At 33.9% G+C, this 18048-nt stretch overlaps 1 protein-coding gene and 2 non-coding genes across 3 annotated transcripts; all 3 read right to left on the bottom strand.

Annotated features, from left to right (window-relative positions):
- Nucleotides 1–1078: 1078 nt before the first annotated feature.
- Nucleotides 1079–17744, bottom strand: LOC148280164 (A disintegrin and metalloproteinase with thrombospondin motifs adt-2-like). The gene is made up of 12 exons (XM_088228859.1): nt 17566–17744; nt 14555–14745; nt 13996–14179; nt 13465–13896; nt 13177–13388; nt 12088–12279; nt 11883–12011; nt 11543–11801; nt 11237–11458; nt 11040–11163; nt 10781–10956; nt 1079–1449 (listed from the first exon to the last, which is right to left on the bottom strand). Exons 1-12 carry the CDS (start codon nt 17647–17649, stop codon nt 1207–1209), a joined length of 2448 nt encoding a protein of 815 aa, XP_088084985.1. The 5' UTR covers nt 17650–17744; the 3' UTR covers nt 1079–1206.
- Nucleotides 3949–4088, bottom strand: LOC148280166 (U4 spliceosomal RNA). Its single transcript, XR_015822691.1, has one exon. It is a non-coding gene; the product is annotated as a U4 spliceosomal RNA (small nuclear RNA).
- Nucleotides 8232–8350, bottom strand: LOC148280165 (5S ribosomal RNA). The gene has a single exon (XR_015822690.1). It is a non-coding gene; the product is annotated as a 5S ribosomal RNA (ribosomal RNA).
- Nucleotides 17745–18048: the final 304 nt, after the last annotated feature.

Genomic DNA, 18048 nt, shown 5'->3' with positions numbered 1-18048 from the left:
ATTGTTGTAGGTACATTATTCGCAAATTAAAATGACCTAATGTAAGTGTTTATATTGCTACGGATACAAAACATAGAGACATATTATTTACTTGTGTATTACTTTAGGTAAAAGTATAGGTTCATTTCTAGGACATTGTCATTTGAAATGTTTTATATAAAATTATCAGCATAATTATTTGATTTATAAAGAATTTCTATGTGAGCTGCTTTAAAATGTTTTATGTAATAATGTAGGCTAAGTGTAAATAATTAATGTAATTTATAAGAACCTGCTGACGAGTTGTATGTATGCAACTCAGCAGGACTTTAATTTAAGAATTTTTTGTAAATATTTTTTGAAAAAAAAAATAAAAAAAAAAATGTGAAATAAATTATAAAAATAATTATATTAATTATTAATTATTATATAAATTATATTATTTGATATTTTATATGGACATATTTTTCCGTTGTTTGAAAACAATTTTTCGCGTTTTAGTTTATCAGGAAACACCACCTTTAAATAATGTGATACAAATAATTAAAATATTTATATTTGTAAGGGTCTAATACTCAACTTAAGTAAGACCTATTTTCAATATTTTATTATTTTGATTCTAATAATTGTCAAAATCAAAATCGGAACATTAGATAAAATAATTTGTAGCCAATTCAACAAATTCAATAATGTTTGGTGATATGTTTTTTATTGAAATAATAATATTCGTTCTACATGAATAAAATTTTATTTTTATTTTATAATAAACCATTTTTTTAAATATACAAAATATTGAATACCATTACTTAAAGACAATAAATATCATATAATATTTATAGCATTATTTTTAGACATTTTAACTAACACAATTTAAAAATTGACTAGATTTATGAGATTCCTTTATAAAATATTATATTTATAACCTAAAAATATATAATTCTTAGATTTTTACCGCCTTTCGGATAATGGTGATGTTTGTATTTATGTCTTAATCATTTGTATGTGCGAGCCTAATCATTGTGCCATATGCTTTACTAGACAGGGTGCTAATAAGTAAATGATGATGATCAAAATCCAGATTGTTACCTATGCAAAATACAATACTTGTCTACAAACATTTGGACTTCAAACAAACTGGAAATATTGTATAAAAAATTGCTCGGGATATTTTATACATTCTACTTAAAAAAGCTGGCAATGAGGTAGATATTAAACAATCTCAATAAATCAAATAATGTTGTCTTCTTCTATGGAGGCCGGCAGCTCTAGGTAGTCGTGGTCAGTCCAGTCCTCCTCAAAGGGATGCGGGGCCTGGCCGGGGCGCAGGCTCGTGAGCAGCGGCCGGCCGTCGGGCCCCAGCGACAGGTAGCGCTGCACGGCGGGGGGCAGCGCCGCTGTGTGGGGCCGCGCGTTGTTCGGCAGCGGCACGTCTTCGCCCAGAGTACCCCACAGCTTAGAGAACTTGAAAGACTGGAAAAATTACAAATAAATTCACAGTACAGTCCATTCGAATGTTGAGTGACCTGTATTATATGTGCCTGTGAACCAAAGTAATTACATATCTTTTATTTGTGTTAGTACGCACATTTCATTATTTTATTTTCTGTTACGCACACATAAAAAAAGGTCCTTAAAGATTTGAATGGCCTTTACTTTTATATATAATACAATGGAAATGGAGTTGTTTCCCTATCATGCTTGGGGTACCGGTTCGATTTTTGAGACACGAAATATTTGTTTTTTAATTGTAGGTTCTCCCTAGACTGGGACCTGGGCCCCGATTACAATGGGAAGTTAACAGAGTTATTTGTATTTTGTATTTTTTTTGTATTTTTGGTATTTTTTTTTGCACCACAACAGGCAGGAAGCCCAATTACAGTGGTGAATTACATCACACAACACCCAGGCTTGAGAAAAATCACATTTAATTTTGTGTTCTCACCAGGAATCGAACCCGGAACCTTCCGTGTGTGAGTCAAGCGTCTTGACCACTACACCACGGAGGCCGCCGAGTTATCTTCGACTGTCTATAAAGAAATGGAGCTTCTTGCTACTCTCCATGGCCCTGTTATAGGTCCTGTCGGATATACAGATCTGGTGGCTTCCAAAAAGAATTTCAAGGCTTTTAAAAAGTTTTGTAATCATTTCGGCGAATTGATCATGTCCAATCAATTTAATCCCTATTTTCTTAATCCAATGAAGTACATATTAAGTACTTCTGGACTACTTTCTTCCAGCACAAAGATGCTAAGGCTACCAGATTTCTGAGAGCTCCTTAGGGCAGCTTTTCTCGTTTGACAACGAGCAAATTTTCCGTGTACGTGGGGACTGCTAAGGAGACTTATGTTCTCAGATGCGGTGTGCGGTGTGCAAGCTGTCTATTAAGAAAAACCGATATTTGTGTACGAAAATGAGTATATTTTCATGAACATTTAAAGTGTCTTAGTCAGTCGCCTGTAATTAAACATGTTTAAAAGAAAAAAAAATTATGTATGTTCTGCTTTTTATACGGAAAACTTAATTTTACTTTGTGGATAAATGTTAACTTCCCATTGTAATCGGGGCCCTGGGCCCGTATTACAATGGGAAGTTAACAGTTATCTTCCATTTTATCTATAAAGTAAAATGAAGCTTTTTCTATGGAAAATAGAAAAAGAATACAATTTTTTTCTAAACCTTTTCAATTGGAGCTTACCGACGAAGATGCATTTTTATTCAAATAAATTTCGCTTTTACTTGATCATCGCCCCCACCTTATTGTAACATAATTGAGATACGCTGCATTTGGTTTAACAATGCAGTGCCCTATGCATCAACAGGTGTGGATAAAAGTGAAATGGATAAATAGGATGGATTTTTAAAGAAAGGAATAATAGGGCTAAAGAATAAGAATTTCATTGCCTGGTTCATGTTTGAACATTTATATTTCTTTCATTTTTTCATCTCATGATTTTTCAAAAACGGATTATTGTAACTGAATTTAATATAAGAAAATCAACACAGTTTTGCAAGCATTCATTTAATTGCAATATTGTCATGAAGAATAATGATAATATCCCACATAAGCTTTCAATACAATTTTCTACACTCACAATTAAAGCATTAGAGCAAAATTAAATAAGCTTGCTTTATTTAAAAGAAATGTTGAAAATTAATTTGTTTATTGACAAAAAAAAGGTTTTTTTAAATATGGGCGAAACCGATAGAAAAAACCCTCGGTTTTAAAAAACGGTTTTCAGGTATGTCGAGGAGCAATTGTGGTCCATTTCCTATCAAAATATTGACGTACCTACTAAACGTAATATGAGACTGATGGTGAATAACATTTGTAACGATTTTTAAAGTATTTTTTGTCGTGAAACATAGCTATCATTGTGCCTTATTTTATTACAGGTATTTTTTTACGCCCGTTTTTTTCACACGGTACTGCATGCAACGTGCCTACCGTGTAAAAAGAGGTTTCGGCGTATAAACATACGCAAATTATATTCATGAAAATGTATAGATTCTTTTAATTTTAATAGTTTTAATCGGTAGGATTGGCAAAGCTGGGGCTCCGGCTATGCTATGCCAGAGACAAAAAGTCGTAAGAAGTCAAATAAAAACAAAAACCTCTACATCTGAATATTCTTAACCTAAATAGACTTGTAAGTACGTAAGTAGTACGGATATGGATAATCACACAATTGGTAATGTAATGTGTGATTATCCCTATCCCTATCCCTAATGTAAACTAATGTTGTAACTTTACTAAAGTCTGAAGATGCCCATTATTGGGGGAAATTGGCCAAATAAATAAGTGGAAGTGTTGTGATGATGTACCAAGTACTTATAAATTATGTATTTAAAACTAATTCAAAACGTTCCAAGTACTCAAAAGTAACGAAAGATTGCAAGCCTAGTACTTTTGTACTATGTAATTAAATAGTTGCGTATCTATGTATCTAATGAAAATGAAAAGCTAAGCAGCCCATTACAGGCTTTCAAAAATTGCCATAGCGGACGGTATTTCACGTCCACAAGGCGGGGTATTGGTAAAAGTTTTCAACTAGCAATAATCGCACCTCGGATAAACCTCATTGGTTACGATATCGCCACTGCGCAAAGTTAACAACAGGGTGTAAATATTGGGGCTATGTGTTTTCTTTGGTGACTTTCGTAAGCGCCGTGCGAACGCTACTAGCACCATCTTTCGGCAGCATTGAGAACTATTTTTGGTCTCAAGTTTAAAACTACTGCTTCTTTTTCTTTGCAATTGCTAGATTTGAGTTCATATTCGTATATAGATTCAATGAATAAAATTGAATGCTGTCGAAATACGATCTCTCGGGTGAATTTGAAGTAAAAATATGTTCAATAGATGCACAAATGTTAAGATCCGTACATTATGTAGGACTGAGATAAGCATTAACAACAAAATCAAGAAGGAGCTCTGCATTGGTTTGGAGGTGTAGAGCGAATGGACAGCGAAAGAACGACTAAAACTATTTACAATGCGAATGTTCATGGATGCAGAAATAGAGGAAGACCGAAAAAAACATGGCAAAACCAAATCCTACAAATACATTGAAGATGGACATGTTAAAAGTCGAAATAATCTCTTCCTCGCATCCCTTCATTCATAAGAAGATGTATGAATGAACAGGAAGCGAGATCAGTATGCAAAGAATAAGTGATGTGGCATTATATCCTCTCTGCTTACCCTTACGGGGAAACTACGTGATTGTTTGTTTTTTTTATATCAATTATTGTATTTAGTCCAGATTAGATATGTACGTATAGATTACTATTTTTGTGTTTCGGCTTACATAAATTATGATGACAGAAAATTTTGATGAATAGGTATTTGAACATTGTTTTCCTGTTTGTCTTGCAGTTGCCGCCCGATACAGTGCGAAAAAGACAATTGCATGTCAGACCTTTTGTTAGGATAGACAAAATCGACGTTTCGCTGTACCGTTTTCCCCTTAAAACCAAACCAATTTTAAGTATCAGAATAAAATGTTCTGTATCCGTATGTTTTGCGTTTTTCAAAAATAGTTATTATATTTGTACCTCATGGAATTAAAAATAGTCCAGAAACCGCATACGCGCATCAAACAGAAGGCGACTAAACTACTCTTAAAAGAGTAGTTTTACGTTTTGACCCATTAGTTTCTTTGTAGACGTCACTCAGTACGCAACTCCCGATTTGAATTCAACTACGCCGTGTTGTGTCGTTTTAAAGTGTAAAAATACTGGGATCTTAAAAAAACAGGTTGGGATCACATTTCATGTTTTACCTTTACCGTGCACCCAAAGACCGCAGATAAAACTGGACTTTTTATAAGTTTTTGGATGGTTAAAGTTCCATTAATAAGGTATTCATCAATAAAGCAAAAATATTGAGACACACCGATGGTAAATATTATATTGCCATAATCCAGGGTGAAAATACGGGAATACGTTTGTATGAAGAAAAGTCAGACCGCGTTTCCTCTCAAGATAAAACATTATTAAGTTCAATTCTAAAAATAATTCATAATCCAATATTTCATTTAGGTAGGTACCTACCTACTACCTATATACGGTAAAGGTAATCCTCCCAAAATGGGATTCTCCCATTTTGGGAGGATTACCATCGCGATTGCCAAGCATCAAAATGAGCATTTAAAGTTTTAAAAAATATATCCGATTGAGACATTCCTTCGATTGGGAGTAAACGGACGCCACCAATAACAGAGGAGCGCTTTCTTTTTAATTGGAAATTTGCGGACCGTCGCTGTACTTCCAGGTCCAAAGGGGACAAAGCCATTAGAACCGGGAGCGCATCCGTCGAGCATGTCCTATATGCTCTAACAAGAGCCAGGAGAAGTTGCCTTTATCCGCTTAAAATAATTCGCCTGAAATATTGCCACTCATATCGGTGTGCCCAACAGCCAGCTGCATAGCACACGATGCCTAAGAAAATATATTTATAAAAAACCCAAACCCAAAAAAAACAAAAACACCAATCGTCGTTGGTTAGGTTAGTCGATACGTCATGTTTTTTTATTTAAACTACTACTATCATCACGCTATTTCTTTATAGTGGTAGGCAGAGAGGATGGACCCCCATGCACGCCTAACCTGACATGTATTCCTAGCTTCTTCCACATGCATACATTTTGTCATACATGCCCTTCGGTTGTGTTTGCTTTTGACGTAACCAGACTTGATATTTGATTTATCTGATCATGCTATGCGTCTTTCTTGGTCATCCTCGTCCTACGTTTCCATTAATAGGGAAATATCACTTTTTTACATTTTTAAAGTAATAAAGGTCTATAAAATACTGTCCAGTAAAAATTTTTTTTTTGCCAATTATGAGAAGCATAAAAAAAAACGGTCATTCTATTGGCCACGCCCCTAATACGTCACGATTCATGTTTATTTGTTCCTGGCCATTGAACTTTGTTCAGAACAATATCACGAATCTTGACGTCACAACAACCAAGGCCAAACACATACATTTATGCATGAAAACATTTCTCCACAATACCCATATTGATTTTGAAAATACAATTATTCTAAATCCATTTCGTATATTTTTTTCGGTATTCGTAGTATGTGATATTTCCTTATTCTAGCCATATATATCGGTTTTACCATTCTTTTGTCATCCATTCGTTCTATATGGTCAAACCATCTTAGTAACCCTTTCTTAATCTTATAATTTACACCTATCTCAGATTGGCACTATCGCATGGTTTTACCATTCGTAGCCCTGTCGTACATTGATTTCCCCCACATTCGTCTAAGCGACCGCATTTAAATAACTAAGCATGCTTTTTTAAGTAGGTACCTCAAATATTTGTGGCTTGCTCCTTATAAAATATGTATTACTAATTACTACCTACTACTACCATCCTCATTTCCCGTCAATCCTGACATCCATTCCTAGCTTCTTCCACATTTATACATCTTGTCATGGGTACGTGCCCTTCGATTGTGTCTGGTTTTGACATGGCCAGACATTGGTTAATCTGATCATGCCATTTGTTTTTTCTTAGTTGTCCTCGTCCTACGCTACCATTCATTCTCACCATATATGTCGTTTTCCATTATGTCTACATTCAGTCGATCTACATGACCAAATCATCTTAGTGACGCGCATTATTACTCTTTAACATTTCACATACACATCCCTCCTTTAGGTACACCATTTGAGATCTCAAACCATGGTGGTAAGTTTATTGTTCACTCCGTACTTTTCAAACCCGCCCCACAATTCCTTTTTCACCTACTTTGTTATACGTCTTTTACAAATCAACAAACGCTCAGAATTGTTAATAACTTTTTGCCAAAAACATCTCTGTTACCATTCGTAGCGCAAAATCTTTTTTATTTCTTAAATTGATTTTACACACTTATTTTATATAATTTATGAAAGATGGTGGAGTTCTATAATTGAGAATATATATAAAGAACGTTAGTAATGCTTACTTTAAAAATGTATGTATTTTATGTATTCTTGTTGAACTTCCGAATAAATAAAAATAAAATAATTTATTTTTTTAAATATATATATTCAAATACCTGTTTCTATATCTTGGGTCTAACTAAAAGGGCCAATGTCGGATTTAATTTTTTTCTTGCCAACATTTTGTCGAGTGGTGATGTCAATTAAAAAATACACGTATTTTTTTTTTTTGTATACTTATAACTCATACATCTGTGGTACTGGGTTTTTATTGAAAATAGTTTCAAATGCCTTAAACAGTTTATTATAACGTCACAAAATAACTGTAAAATTACTCTGCCGAAATGTTGGGATTTACGACATTGGCCTTTTAAACGAAAATATTAAACTCGATTTTCATAGATGGCGCTATAATAATTGTTTATTGAAAAATACCATTTTTACGTTTATTTTCAATGGAAATTTTACAAAACTTGGTTTGCGGAAACTTTACACTAATTTGATTGTAACAAATACCATAAAATTACAATTAAGGTCCTTTTCACAAAATGGTGCACAAAACAAAAAATAAGGTAAGTTATATTCCATTGATAATAAACGTAAAAATTACATTTTTCAATAATACATGATAAAAGCCGAACAATTAATTTCATATTTTCGTTTAGAATCACCGCTAGAGATTATAATAATAACAATTTGTTGACAACACAAACTCTACTTATTTTTACGTATAAATAATAAATGAGTAAGTGTACGGTATAATTTATTAAAATAAAAGTATTTCATAATTTTACGGTGTATGAAAAAAAGGGGCCAACGGCACGCGGTGTTCCCAAGCGGTCACCCATCCAAGTACTGACCGCGCCCAATGTTGCTTAACTTCGGTGATCGGACGAGAACCGGTGTGTTCAACATGGTATGGTCGTTGGCGAGGGCAGCGGGAAAAATTGGATATAAGAACAGTTGTTTCAAGACGTTATGCATATATCTCGAGGCTTTGTTGATAGAATACTATAAGTAATTGAAACAAGTTCCGAGATAATCGCATTTAAAGCTTTTTTATAATTTCTCCCACAATTTTCTTTTATTTTAAAGCTTTGAAAGAGTAATCTTTATTCTAGGCAAAGCAAATAATTTAAAATCAACATCTTGCACCTATATTTAAAAATATATAAAGACTGTTGACTTAATGCATTCTGTCAGTATACCCTCGATATTATGTATTTTTAAAAGACGCCTCCCGTAGTCTAATCGCCACGACGCCGACGTTTGCCTCGAGCAACAGAGATTCCTAGTTCGATTCTCGGTAAAATTACAAAAAATACTTAATTTTGTGTGCGATATAAATGAACTATGGATCAAAAAAATATTTCACATAAATTTATTTATAAACATACAACAAAAAGGTTGTCAATGTTAATAAGGTTTTGATTCCACGCTAGGTATGGATGCATATTATTTTTATATTATTTTTTATTTTAGTTTTTACGTATAAAATCGTTTTCAAATCAGTTTCGTCTAATTAATTTTGCAGATTGCCATTTACTTATAAAACCTCGGAGTAATAACGCTCTATCGGTTATAGAGCCGCCTTAACCGCCCAAACGGACAAAAAACATTCTAGGATTATCAATCACGAAGTTAGCTACAGTTTGCAGCAAAACAATGGGCCGCAGGTAATCAGGTCGAGAATTTCAAGCACTGCGACGAAACCGTCCGTTTCACATCTGTTGTTAAACTAAAAACCAAACAAACAAAAAACAGCGCCTTTGTTTCATGCGATAGAACGAAATGCAATACGATAGTTGCTACTTAAGTTTTGAGATATACAAGTAAAAACAAATATTTATAATCGAAAATGGCTTTATTGTTTTTCAAAATATCCTCCTCGAAGATCAATACACTTTTGCATGCGTTTGAACCAATTTTCGAAGCACCTTTTCCAGTCCGATTGAGGTACCCCCAAAACATGTGATTTGAACGTATCAACCGCTTCTTCAGGCGTCGAAAAACGTTGACCTCGCAATTTATTTTAAATATGCGGGAATAAGAAAAAATCATTGGGGACCAAATCAGGGCTGTACGGCGAAATACCCATCAATTCGATGTTTTGAATGCTCAAAAATTCACTAGTTTGAGCTGATGTGTGACAGCTTGCATTGTCGTGGTGGAGAATGATTCGTCTTCTGCAATTGGTTTCCCTTATTTTTCCGAACACTTCTGGCAAAGAAATAGTGGCGTACCATTCAGAATTGACCGCTCTACGTTGCTCAATGGCTCACCGCTCCGGTGGCGACATGTCCAGTTATTCCGAAAAAACAGGTGACCATTTGCTTCGAAGTGCTTCGTGCGCGAACAACTTTTGTTGGATTTGACACGTCTTGATACACCCATACAGTCGATTGTTGTTTAGTTCGGGTTCATATGCATATATCCATGATTCGTCGTCTGTCACGATCTTATAGACGTCTTTTAAAGCACCGCGATCGAATTTTTTAAACATTTGTTTGCACTCATCGACACGAGCCTTTTTTTGAGCGATTGTCAAATTATGCGGTACCAAACGCGAACAAATCTTTTTGACGACCAAATGTTCATGCAATATTGAATGTATGCGAGTGGAACTAATGCTCAAGCATGCCTCATTCTCACGGTATGTCACATGACGATCTTCCAATATCAGTTCACGCAAAGCATCGATCTTTTCTGACACAACATCCGATTTTGGACGACCTTCACGAAATTCGTCCTGTAACGAACTACGACTACGATTTAATTCAGAAAACCAGCGAAACACGGTGGTTCAAGATGGTGTTTCATCACTAAAAGTCGCAGCGAGTTGATCGGCAAACTGTTGTTGGTTTAATCCACGTAGAAAATCAAACGAAAATATTCACGATTTTGTTCCATTTTTTTAACAAATTAATTTTTCAAGTAACTGTAAACAACACAAATATCACGCGTATGACATAACGTTCTGAGTGCGTTTACCATTAAAAATGGCAAACTTTACAATGACAATGTCAGATTTAACATATTCACACTGGTGTTGCCATATCTCAAAACTTAAGTAGCAACCCTCGTAATATAGCATCTCTATAAGCGAGTCGCGCATTATTACTCTGAGTATAAAACTAAGTACCTATTTGTAATAGTATAATATAGCTTAATTTACTCGCACATTCAAATAAAATACGTACATACTACAACCATATTATTTTTAAGTATGAAATTAGAAAGCAAATAATGTATAAATTACGAGATCAAATAACATGTGAATTGTGTAGATAATAAGCATTTTAAAAATAAACAATCCAATGTACTGTCAAGGGAACGAAGAACCTTTTTCAGTTTACTTACTTCGGGCAGGCAATGATGTTGTAAACAGTAGTAATTTTCCTTCTTGTCATTGTGACACCACGTGCCATCGGGGAAGTAAGGATCCACTCCAAGATCATTAAGGTCTATACGTGGGGTATAGTAACTTCCAGTGTCCGCTCGTTTGCAGAAAATAGCGCAAGCCATCCAGAGACGAGCTGCAATGTAATGGTGTGGTCAAGACGATATTCACAATTACTCTTTAGTGTAAGAAAAACACTGGCGTCCCGTATCTACATACATTCTTCGTGTGGAGCTTGAAGACCAGATCCATTAGGGTCAAGTTCCGGCAATCTTTTACTAAATTCTTTACACTTGTTAGTTGCATAGTCGCCTACAGAAATCCTTTTCTTCTTCCTACACATCTACAAAAAAAACTTCCATGCTTATTATCGTTTCGTGATAAATTTAACGGCATTTATAAAAAAACATTTTTACCCTTTCATCCTTGCAAAGATTGACCTGGTAAGAGGCTCCTTCGCAGCCGTCATCCGTGTTTACTGGTTTCGGGTTATCACAAGTTCTTCTTCGAGTCTGGTAACCCTGACCCTTTAGAGTACATCCTGAATTACATTCACTAATTTCCCATTTGCTCCAACCTCCTTGAACCATACTCGGCTTCTTAATCATCATCTTCTCACATCTTCCGCCTTGGCACCACTAAAAGAAGACTGCCGTATGAACTAAAATGTGCAGGTAGGTGTGTAGGATGTAGGTATTTGAAGAATGATTATAATCAATTACCAATCCCTTTCCACAGTCGGTTCCTTCCAACGCTGGTCCTGCTTGATAGTATCCACTTCTGTGAGGAGTTTTACAGTCCAGCTGCCTGCAGATATCAGCCAGTGTTCCTCCTGCTAGGCTTACCCTAGCGTCCTTGTCCCTGAGTAGAACCTCGCACTGTCGTTTAGCTCCCCATATCTGTCCAGGAGAATCTTTAAATTGATTATGATCTAATTCCTTCGAGTGACTGCTAGGTTTATCCAAAAGGCACTTGTATGAACTGCAACATTAAATTAATTCATTTTATCATAAAAATACTAAAGGGTAGCATAAATTAGTGGTAATATTGCATTGTATTTACCTAAGTTTGTTCATAACGTCAGCACTACAACTTGACCAAATAGTTTCTCCATTTGTGCCCCTTGATGGCGACATAATAAAACCATCCTTTGGGCAGGAGTTACCACTACTGTCGTGATGCATTCCTAAACTGAAAATCAAAAATATTATGATTACTTATTTGTGAATACTGTTAGCAGAGATCCATATTGTTAAGATAATCTCACTTGTGTCCGATTTCGTGGGCTAATATATAAACGGATGTAAATCCAGCTGAAGGATATGGTTTTCCAAAAGTGTTGGTTGTTCCAAGTTCAGCAATAACACAAGCATACTCGTCAATACAGACTCCTCCGACTGTAGCTAACCCCATTGTCACACCACTTTTACGTCCATTTTCAACAGCATAAAAATCAAGTCTGCAAATTTTAAAAAAAATTGATGAAGTGTGCGATTTTTATGTGAATAGTATAATAATAGAATTCGCAAAAAAAAAACAAATAAATAAGTTTAGTACTATTTCAAAAGCAAGTATTTTAAGCTTGACAACTTTAACAATTCAAATTTAATTTTCGTATTGGAGATCAAAAATATTACTGCCAACTTGAAAAAGTATCAAAAAATCTGTATCTAAATATTGTAGCTGTAGGAAACAACAGTCATGTATAAGGAAGTATACTTACTTTATGCGAAAATATTTAATACTTCATGTTTATTTACTTCTATTTATACTGTACCCATTCACATTATTTGGGAATGTCGCGTCGCCAACACCGGATATTATTGGATTCTTCAAAAATGAACGAAACAAAACACCATAATACCATGGGAGCATGATATAATGGTGTTATTGTACTATTCTGCGTTCCCAAGTATTTATAAGTATTGACGCATACAAAAGCAATTAAAGAAAACGTGGGACTACAGAATTTAAAGACAACAAAAAATAAGTGCAACTTTATGACAACAAACAAAGAGTTACAATATTTGAGTTTGTAGACAAAAGACTGGATTTAACCCCCTCGAGAGTCAGATGAATTTCTTCTCAACAATAAAGGTTTCAGCTCTTTAACTTCACAAACATCAACAAATGGAAGAATTGAAGAAATATGGATATTCAAACATAGGCAAGATGGTAAATGCTCTGTAAATAATGCCATAAGCTATGTAAATGCCTAGACTTCCATATTCCCTTCTTTAAGATTCCATCCCTGTTGTAATTTGTTAAACAAAGAGTTTTTTGTATTTTTCAAAAGAGGTGTCTAAAACTGTATACTTAGCTATTTAAAGAGCTTTTAATTCAGAAATAAACTCACCCAGAAACATATAAAGACATGTCCCAATGATTAGGATTCGAGTCTCCCGGAGGATTAATTTTCTTCTGATAAGCACAAAAAGAGTCTAAAAGTGATCCTCTTTCTCCGTTATAATGGGGAAGATCCGACGGCTGCTTCTTCAGTAGGTCTAGTCTGACTAAAGTTAATTCTACTGACGTACCAAGGCTCGGGTGATGATACAACGCTTGAACCTGTTGAAAAAAAAATACTTTTAAAATATTGTACCAAAATAAAGATAAGAATATTTATTACAGTTTTATTACTTACCCCATTCATATAAGCCAAAAGCATGTCTCGCATTTCTTTATCATTGTTGTTTAAATACGGAGCGAAAATATTGTATCCAGCTTCATCAAAAAACATTGAAAGTTCTACTGTAAATTTAGAATTTTGGGGTGATCGCCCGTTAAGGAACAGCTCTTCTTCATAAGCACCAAACTCATTACTTTCATCTCGCTTCCTTCGCTTCTGCGTGTTTACAAAAGAATTTAATTCGCTTGGAAAGAGTAAAAAATCATCAGCAAATGTGTCAGGGTTTAATGCTGCTCTCCGAACGATGTGAGGAACTCCTTCGAGTACTCTTACTGTCCCGTCGGGAGTGTCATCTTCCAAAGCTTCTTGCATTTTGACAAATGACTTGAGACGAGAGCTGAGGGGTCTTATTTCTAACGTTGAATTTTCCAGAAATACTAACCCATGCTAAAAAAAAAATTACCATGTTAATTCGTAAACTTTATTTGTGGAAAAGAATACTTTATTCTTGGGTACTAATCAATTCAGAAAACCAATCCTACTTACAATGATTTTATCTTGGCATAGTGAAATAGCAGCTACGGAATCTGCTTCCCTATGAAGGTAGTGACAGTCCAAGCCACTATCAAATCTCAACTCCTCAGGTTCTCCATTTTCAGACACCCGTCTATGGAGTTTAAAGTTTGGAGCTACGAGGTTCTTGTTTGGAGAAAGTCTTAAATGTACTTGCCTAAAAACGTTTTTGAAGAAATAAAATATTAAAATTTAGCAATATTTTTTTAAAAGAGAGACATCCGTTTTTTAAAGCAAAATATATACAATACTAAGATATCAATTTTCAAGAATACTATGTCAAAATCATCAAACTTTCAAAGCAAAAGTATTATTTTTACGTTTAATCATTTTCAATAGTTCAAACAAAGGCAAAAGCAAAATGGTGAATGTTACACGATGTGTAAAGTGGCCACCTAAACTAGCCAATGACAGGTCATAAGCTCTGTAAATGCCTGGACTTCAATATTCCCTTCTCTTAAATGTTCTCCATCTCTGTTGTAATTTGTTAACTCATTTCGATAAGGTTCGCTCATACCTCTATTTTACTTACCTTCCAAAAGCATTAAACCCGTATGGCACTGGCTCTTCACCACGGCCACCTGAATACCTTTCCTCATCAGTCTGTGGAGATTTCACCATCAGCGTTGGCATATAAACTACCTGGTACTCTGATACATCTCCTCTGTTCGCTGTCCCAAAATAAAATCCCAACTCCGGGACTGTCATGAATTCGTGGATATTCTTAAACACACGGTAACAAGAAGTATTGGAAATTAAAATGTTTATTAAATAGGTAAATACATAGTTAGACATTAAAAATGTAACTTTAATTTTCTTTATTACAAAATCGAAAGTTTAGGTAAAAATGTATTTTTATAATTTAGTATTAAAAGTGTATTATTTTTTTTATTTAATGCACAAAATACACAAATTTACATAGACACAATTATATGTTTTTTATGTCCCGACTTGTTAGAAAATTCCGTGTTAAGTCGGGACTCTTCGATATATAAATCAAAAATATTTATTTACATATCAAAACAATATACAGGTAATCAAAACAATATGCAAAATAATCAAAACAATATGCCAAATAATCAAAACAATTTACAAAATAATAATAGAAAAATATACAAAATATAAATAATAAAAATTTATACATGTCGAAAAATGGAATGTAGAAACGTTATATAATAATCCGTATTGGATAATAACAACACGTATTTTACAAAAAAGACATATTTACGTTCTTTTTCCTACTTTCCTACTTTTCAATACGGCTAGGAGCGAACCTCAGACCTATATTCTAAGTCTACGACACTACAGCGGGACTACAACCCGATTTAAATTATTTTGTATTTTTATGTACGAATTGGGGTTCGAATTGTTAGTAGGGTCACAGTGAGTCACATCTTGCTGGAGGGTGTGATTCTATAAAATGCTGCAAATGCCCAGTTGCATTCCACCGGCAACACTACTGACTGGTCCAACTCGTTAGCGAACACGTCGCGAGCCCTGGGCAATGGGATCACACTCATAACGCTTTGATCACATCAGATGATGAGAGGATGAAAGGCGAGTTTCTGCCGCCTCCAAACCAGAACCAACCGGCTAAGGAAAGATAACCCCGACAGAAAAATCCACCAGAAAAGGCAATGAAAAATCACTCTGGTCATATTTTCCCAGAAATTACGACAGCGAATACATCAATAAGCAGTCGTCCTGGCTGCGGAATATAAAAGTAGCGCAGGACAGAAATGCTTTCGCTGCAGTGATCGCCAACGTTGGGGGGACCCGACAGGCACCAGAAAAATCAGAAGATGTACGAATATACAATAGATATAATTGATAGTAAAAATGCATTTACGCGAATGGTACATTAAGAATTTTAAACCATATGTTTACGATAAAATTAATTAATTCATTTTACCGAATGGTACTTATCGTACATATTTATTTTGCATACTAATACTATCCTACAGGCCTGGGGAACTAAAAAGGTCGTTTAACTTTCTTCAAACTATATAGTCTTGAAGATGGACCTTACTTTGTCCATTCTCATCATGAATAGACCTTACCTAGTTATATAAAATGATTAACTACTCTTATTAATAATATTTATACACGCTAACTTGCGACTACGTAATGCAGATATAATAATATTCAGCATTTCTCTTCTAATGTAGCAAGAATACTTAGGCTTTACAATGGAGTGTCGAAAAACAGCTCGGTTATGTATTCCTACAGCAAATAAAGTTTTATAAAATATTAATTATCGACTCACTTTTCGAAAGATGAAACTTGCAGACAAGGCAATGTCTTGCCTCTTCTCTTTCCAAAATAATAATAAGAGCTTTGTATATTTTTTCTTATATTATGTTGTTTACAACATGTAACTTATGTCATTTTCAACATACTTTTTATATCTTAATTTAATGAACTGTTTATATACCAATCCATAAGGGTTTATTTAATAACCTGTAGATCGATTTAATTTTAAAAAATATATATTACAACCCTCTATCACGCATATGTAGACAGTATAAGTTACACAAAGACACTACGAGAAACATGGTTATTGTAATTTTTTGAGGTAACGAATTGCTTTACAAGCAAATGAATAAAAATATTTAATAAAAAAATAATATCAAATTTATTTTACAAAACTTAATCTTTGGAGACTCCTCAAGCGTTTTCGAGAGAACGATTTTTCAATTATTGTTGCCATAAATCCTTATTTGTAAATGCCTCCCTTTTGCTATCATTTTGTTCATATTTTTTTCTAAATATTTCGCACCCGAGCCGATAATGGCACAATACCAAAATTGTAGTTTTTTTTTAAGTTGAGTATGCAGAAATGTTCCTGAATACATTGAAAAATATAAAATGACAATGTTTACTGTTTTATTTTTTAATTTAAAATCAATTTAATTAAACACAATGATCGTTATGGCATTGTTATTTCTGAAAACATTTAAAAATAGATTGCACTAGTTAGTAAACTTTAAGTTGTGCCTTTGTTTTTGCGAATGAAATTGAATTTACCAACAGTGTGCGGGTGTGGGTAAAACTGCTCTCCTGCAAAAAATATTTTAAGAGTTTTTTTTATTTTTTAATATTTTTTATTTTCAATTGACCTTTAGGTGTAAAAAATTATAATAATCTCCCCAATGAACTAAAAACTATTAAAAATAATAAATCCATAAATAAATTTAAAGTAAATCTAAAGAAATTTCTTGAACACGTGTAAAAACTGCATTAAATTTTAATTAGTATGAATGTATTATTGTTTTATGTTTTTCTTTATATATCCTATGTTTTTATTTTGTTTCTCGTGTACTCGTATATTTAAAATTATATAAACTTTTATAAATAAACAACTACAACAGTGTAAGTCACCTTCCAAGCACAAGATTAAGTCTCTATTTTTGGAGAATTACAGTGATAACATTTACTAGATGTATAAAGTAGATCTGTATAGAATTTTAAAATAACATGCACCTTTAATAAAATTTATTAATAAAAAAATAAATAAAAAAAACGTCAGCCAGTAAATAATACCTGTGGTTTGGAATAGTATCCTTGAACTTCATAACTATTAAAAACTACGTAAATCACTAAGATTAAATTTAAAGACGTCAACATTATCCAGTAAGAAAAAGATCACAAAATTGTCGAAAATGTCGCTAAAAGTTAATCCTGGGGAAGAACAACTAAAAAGGTGACCGAACTTGAGACTGAACTCTAAATCGCCAACCTTGTAATTTATATAGGAGCTGGAAACTGTAGTCAGACATTGCCACTTAGTGCATGCTAATGATAATATGATACACTTTATGCAGGTTATTACAATAATTTACAGTTTAAGCGGACCATAGGGGAGAATCTATTTATCATACATGTACAATAGGTAAGAATCGTAAATAAATTATTTCAAGCCGTTAACAAAATCTACACTAAACACATTTTACGAAATCAACGAACAGTAACTTCCATGTCTGGGCGGATGAAGAATACAGTTCTGTGTGTGAAATAGAACCAGAA

Source organism: Micrasema longulum, unplaced genomic scaffold (assembly GCF_059751315.1).
Source record: "Micrasema longulum isolate JH-2025_06_02 unplaced genomic scaffold, ASM5975131v1 h1tg000611l, whole genome shotgun sequence".
In the NCBI taxonomy this organism is placed as follows: Eukaryota; Metazoa; Arthropoda; class Insecta; order Trichoptera; family Brachycentridae; genus Micrasema; species Micrasema longulum.
The sequence above is the reverse complement of the archived record's forward strand: the minus strand, read 5'-3'. Positions and strand labels throughout refer to the sequence as shown.

What these genes read in the sequence shown, in the direction of transcription:
- LOC148280164 (XM_088228859.1), bottom strand. Translation starts at nt 17,649, where the DNA reads ATGTTGACGTCTTTAAATTTAATCTTAGTGATTTACGTAGTTTTTAAT. An exon ending in ATGTCTTTATATGTTTCTGG is followed by an intron (nt 12,280 to 13,176) that starts GTGAGTTTATTT and finishes TAAAATTTGCAG; the next exon opens with ACTTGATTTTTATGCTGTTG. An exon ending in TCAAGCTCCACACGAAGAAT is followed by an intron (nt 10,957 to 11,039) that starts GTATGTAGATAC and finishes ATTACATTGCAG; the next exon opens with CTCGTCTCTGGATGGCTTGC.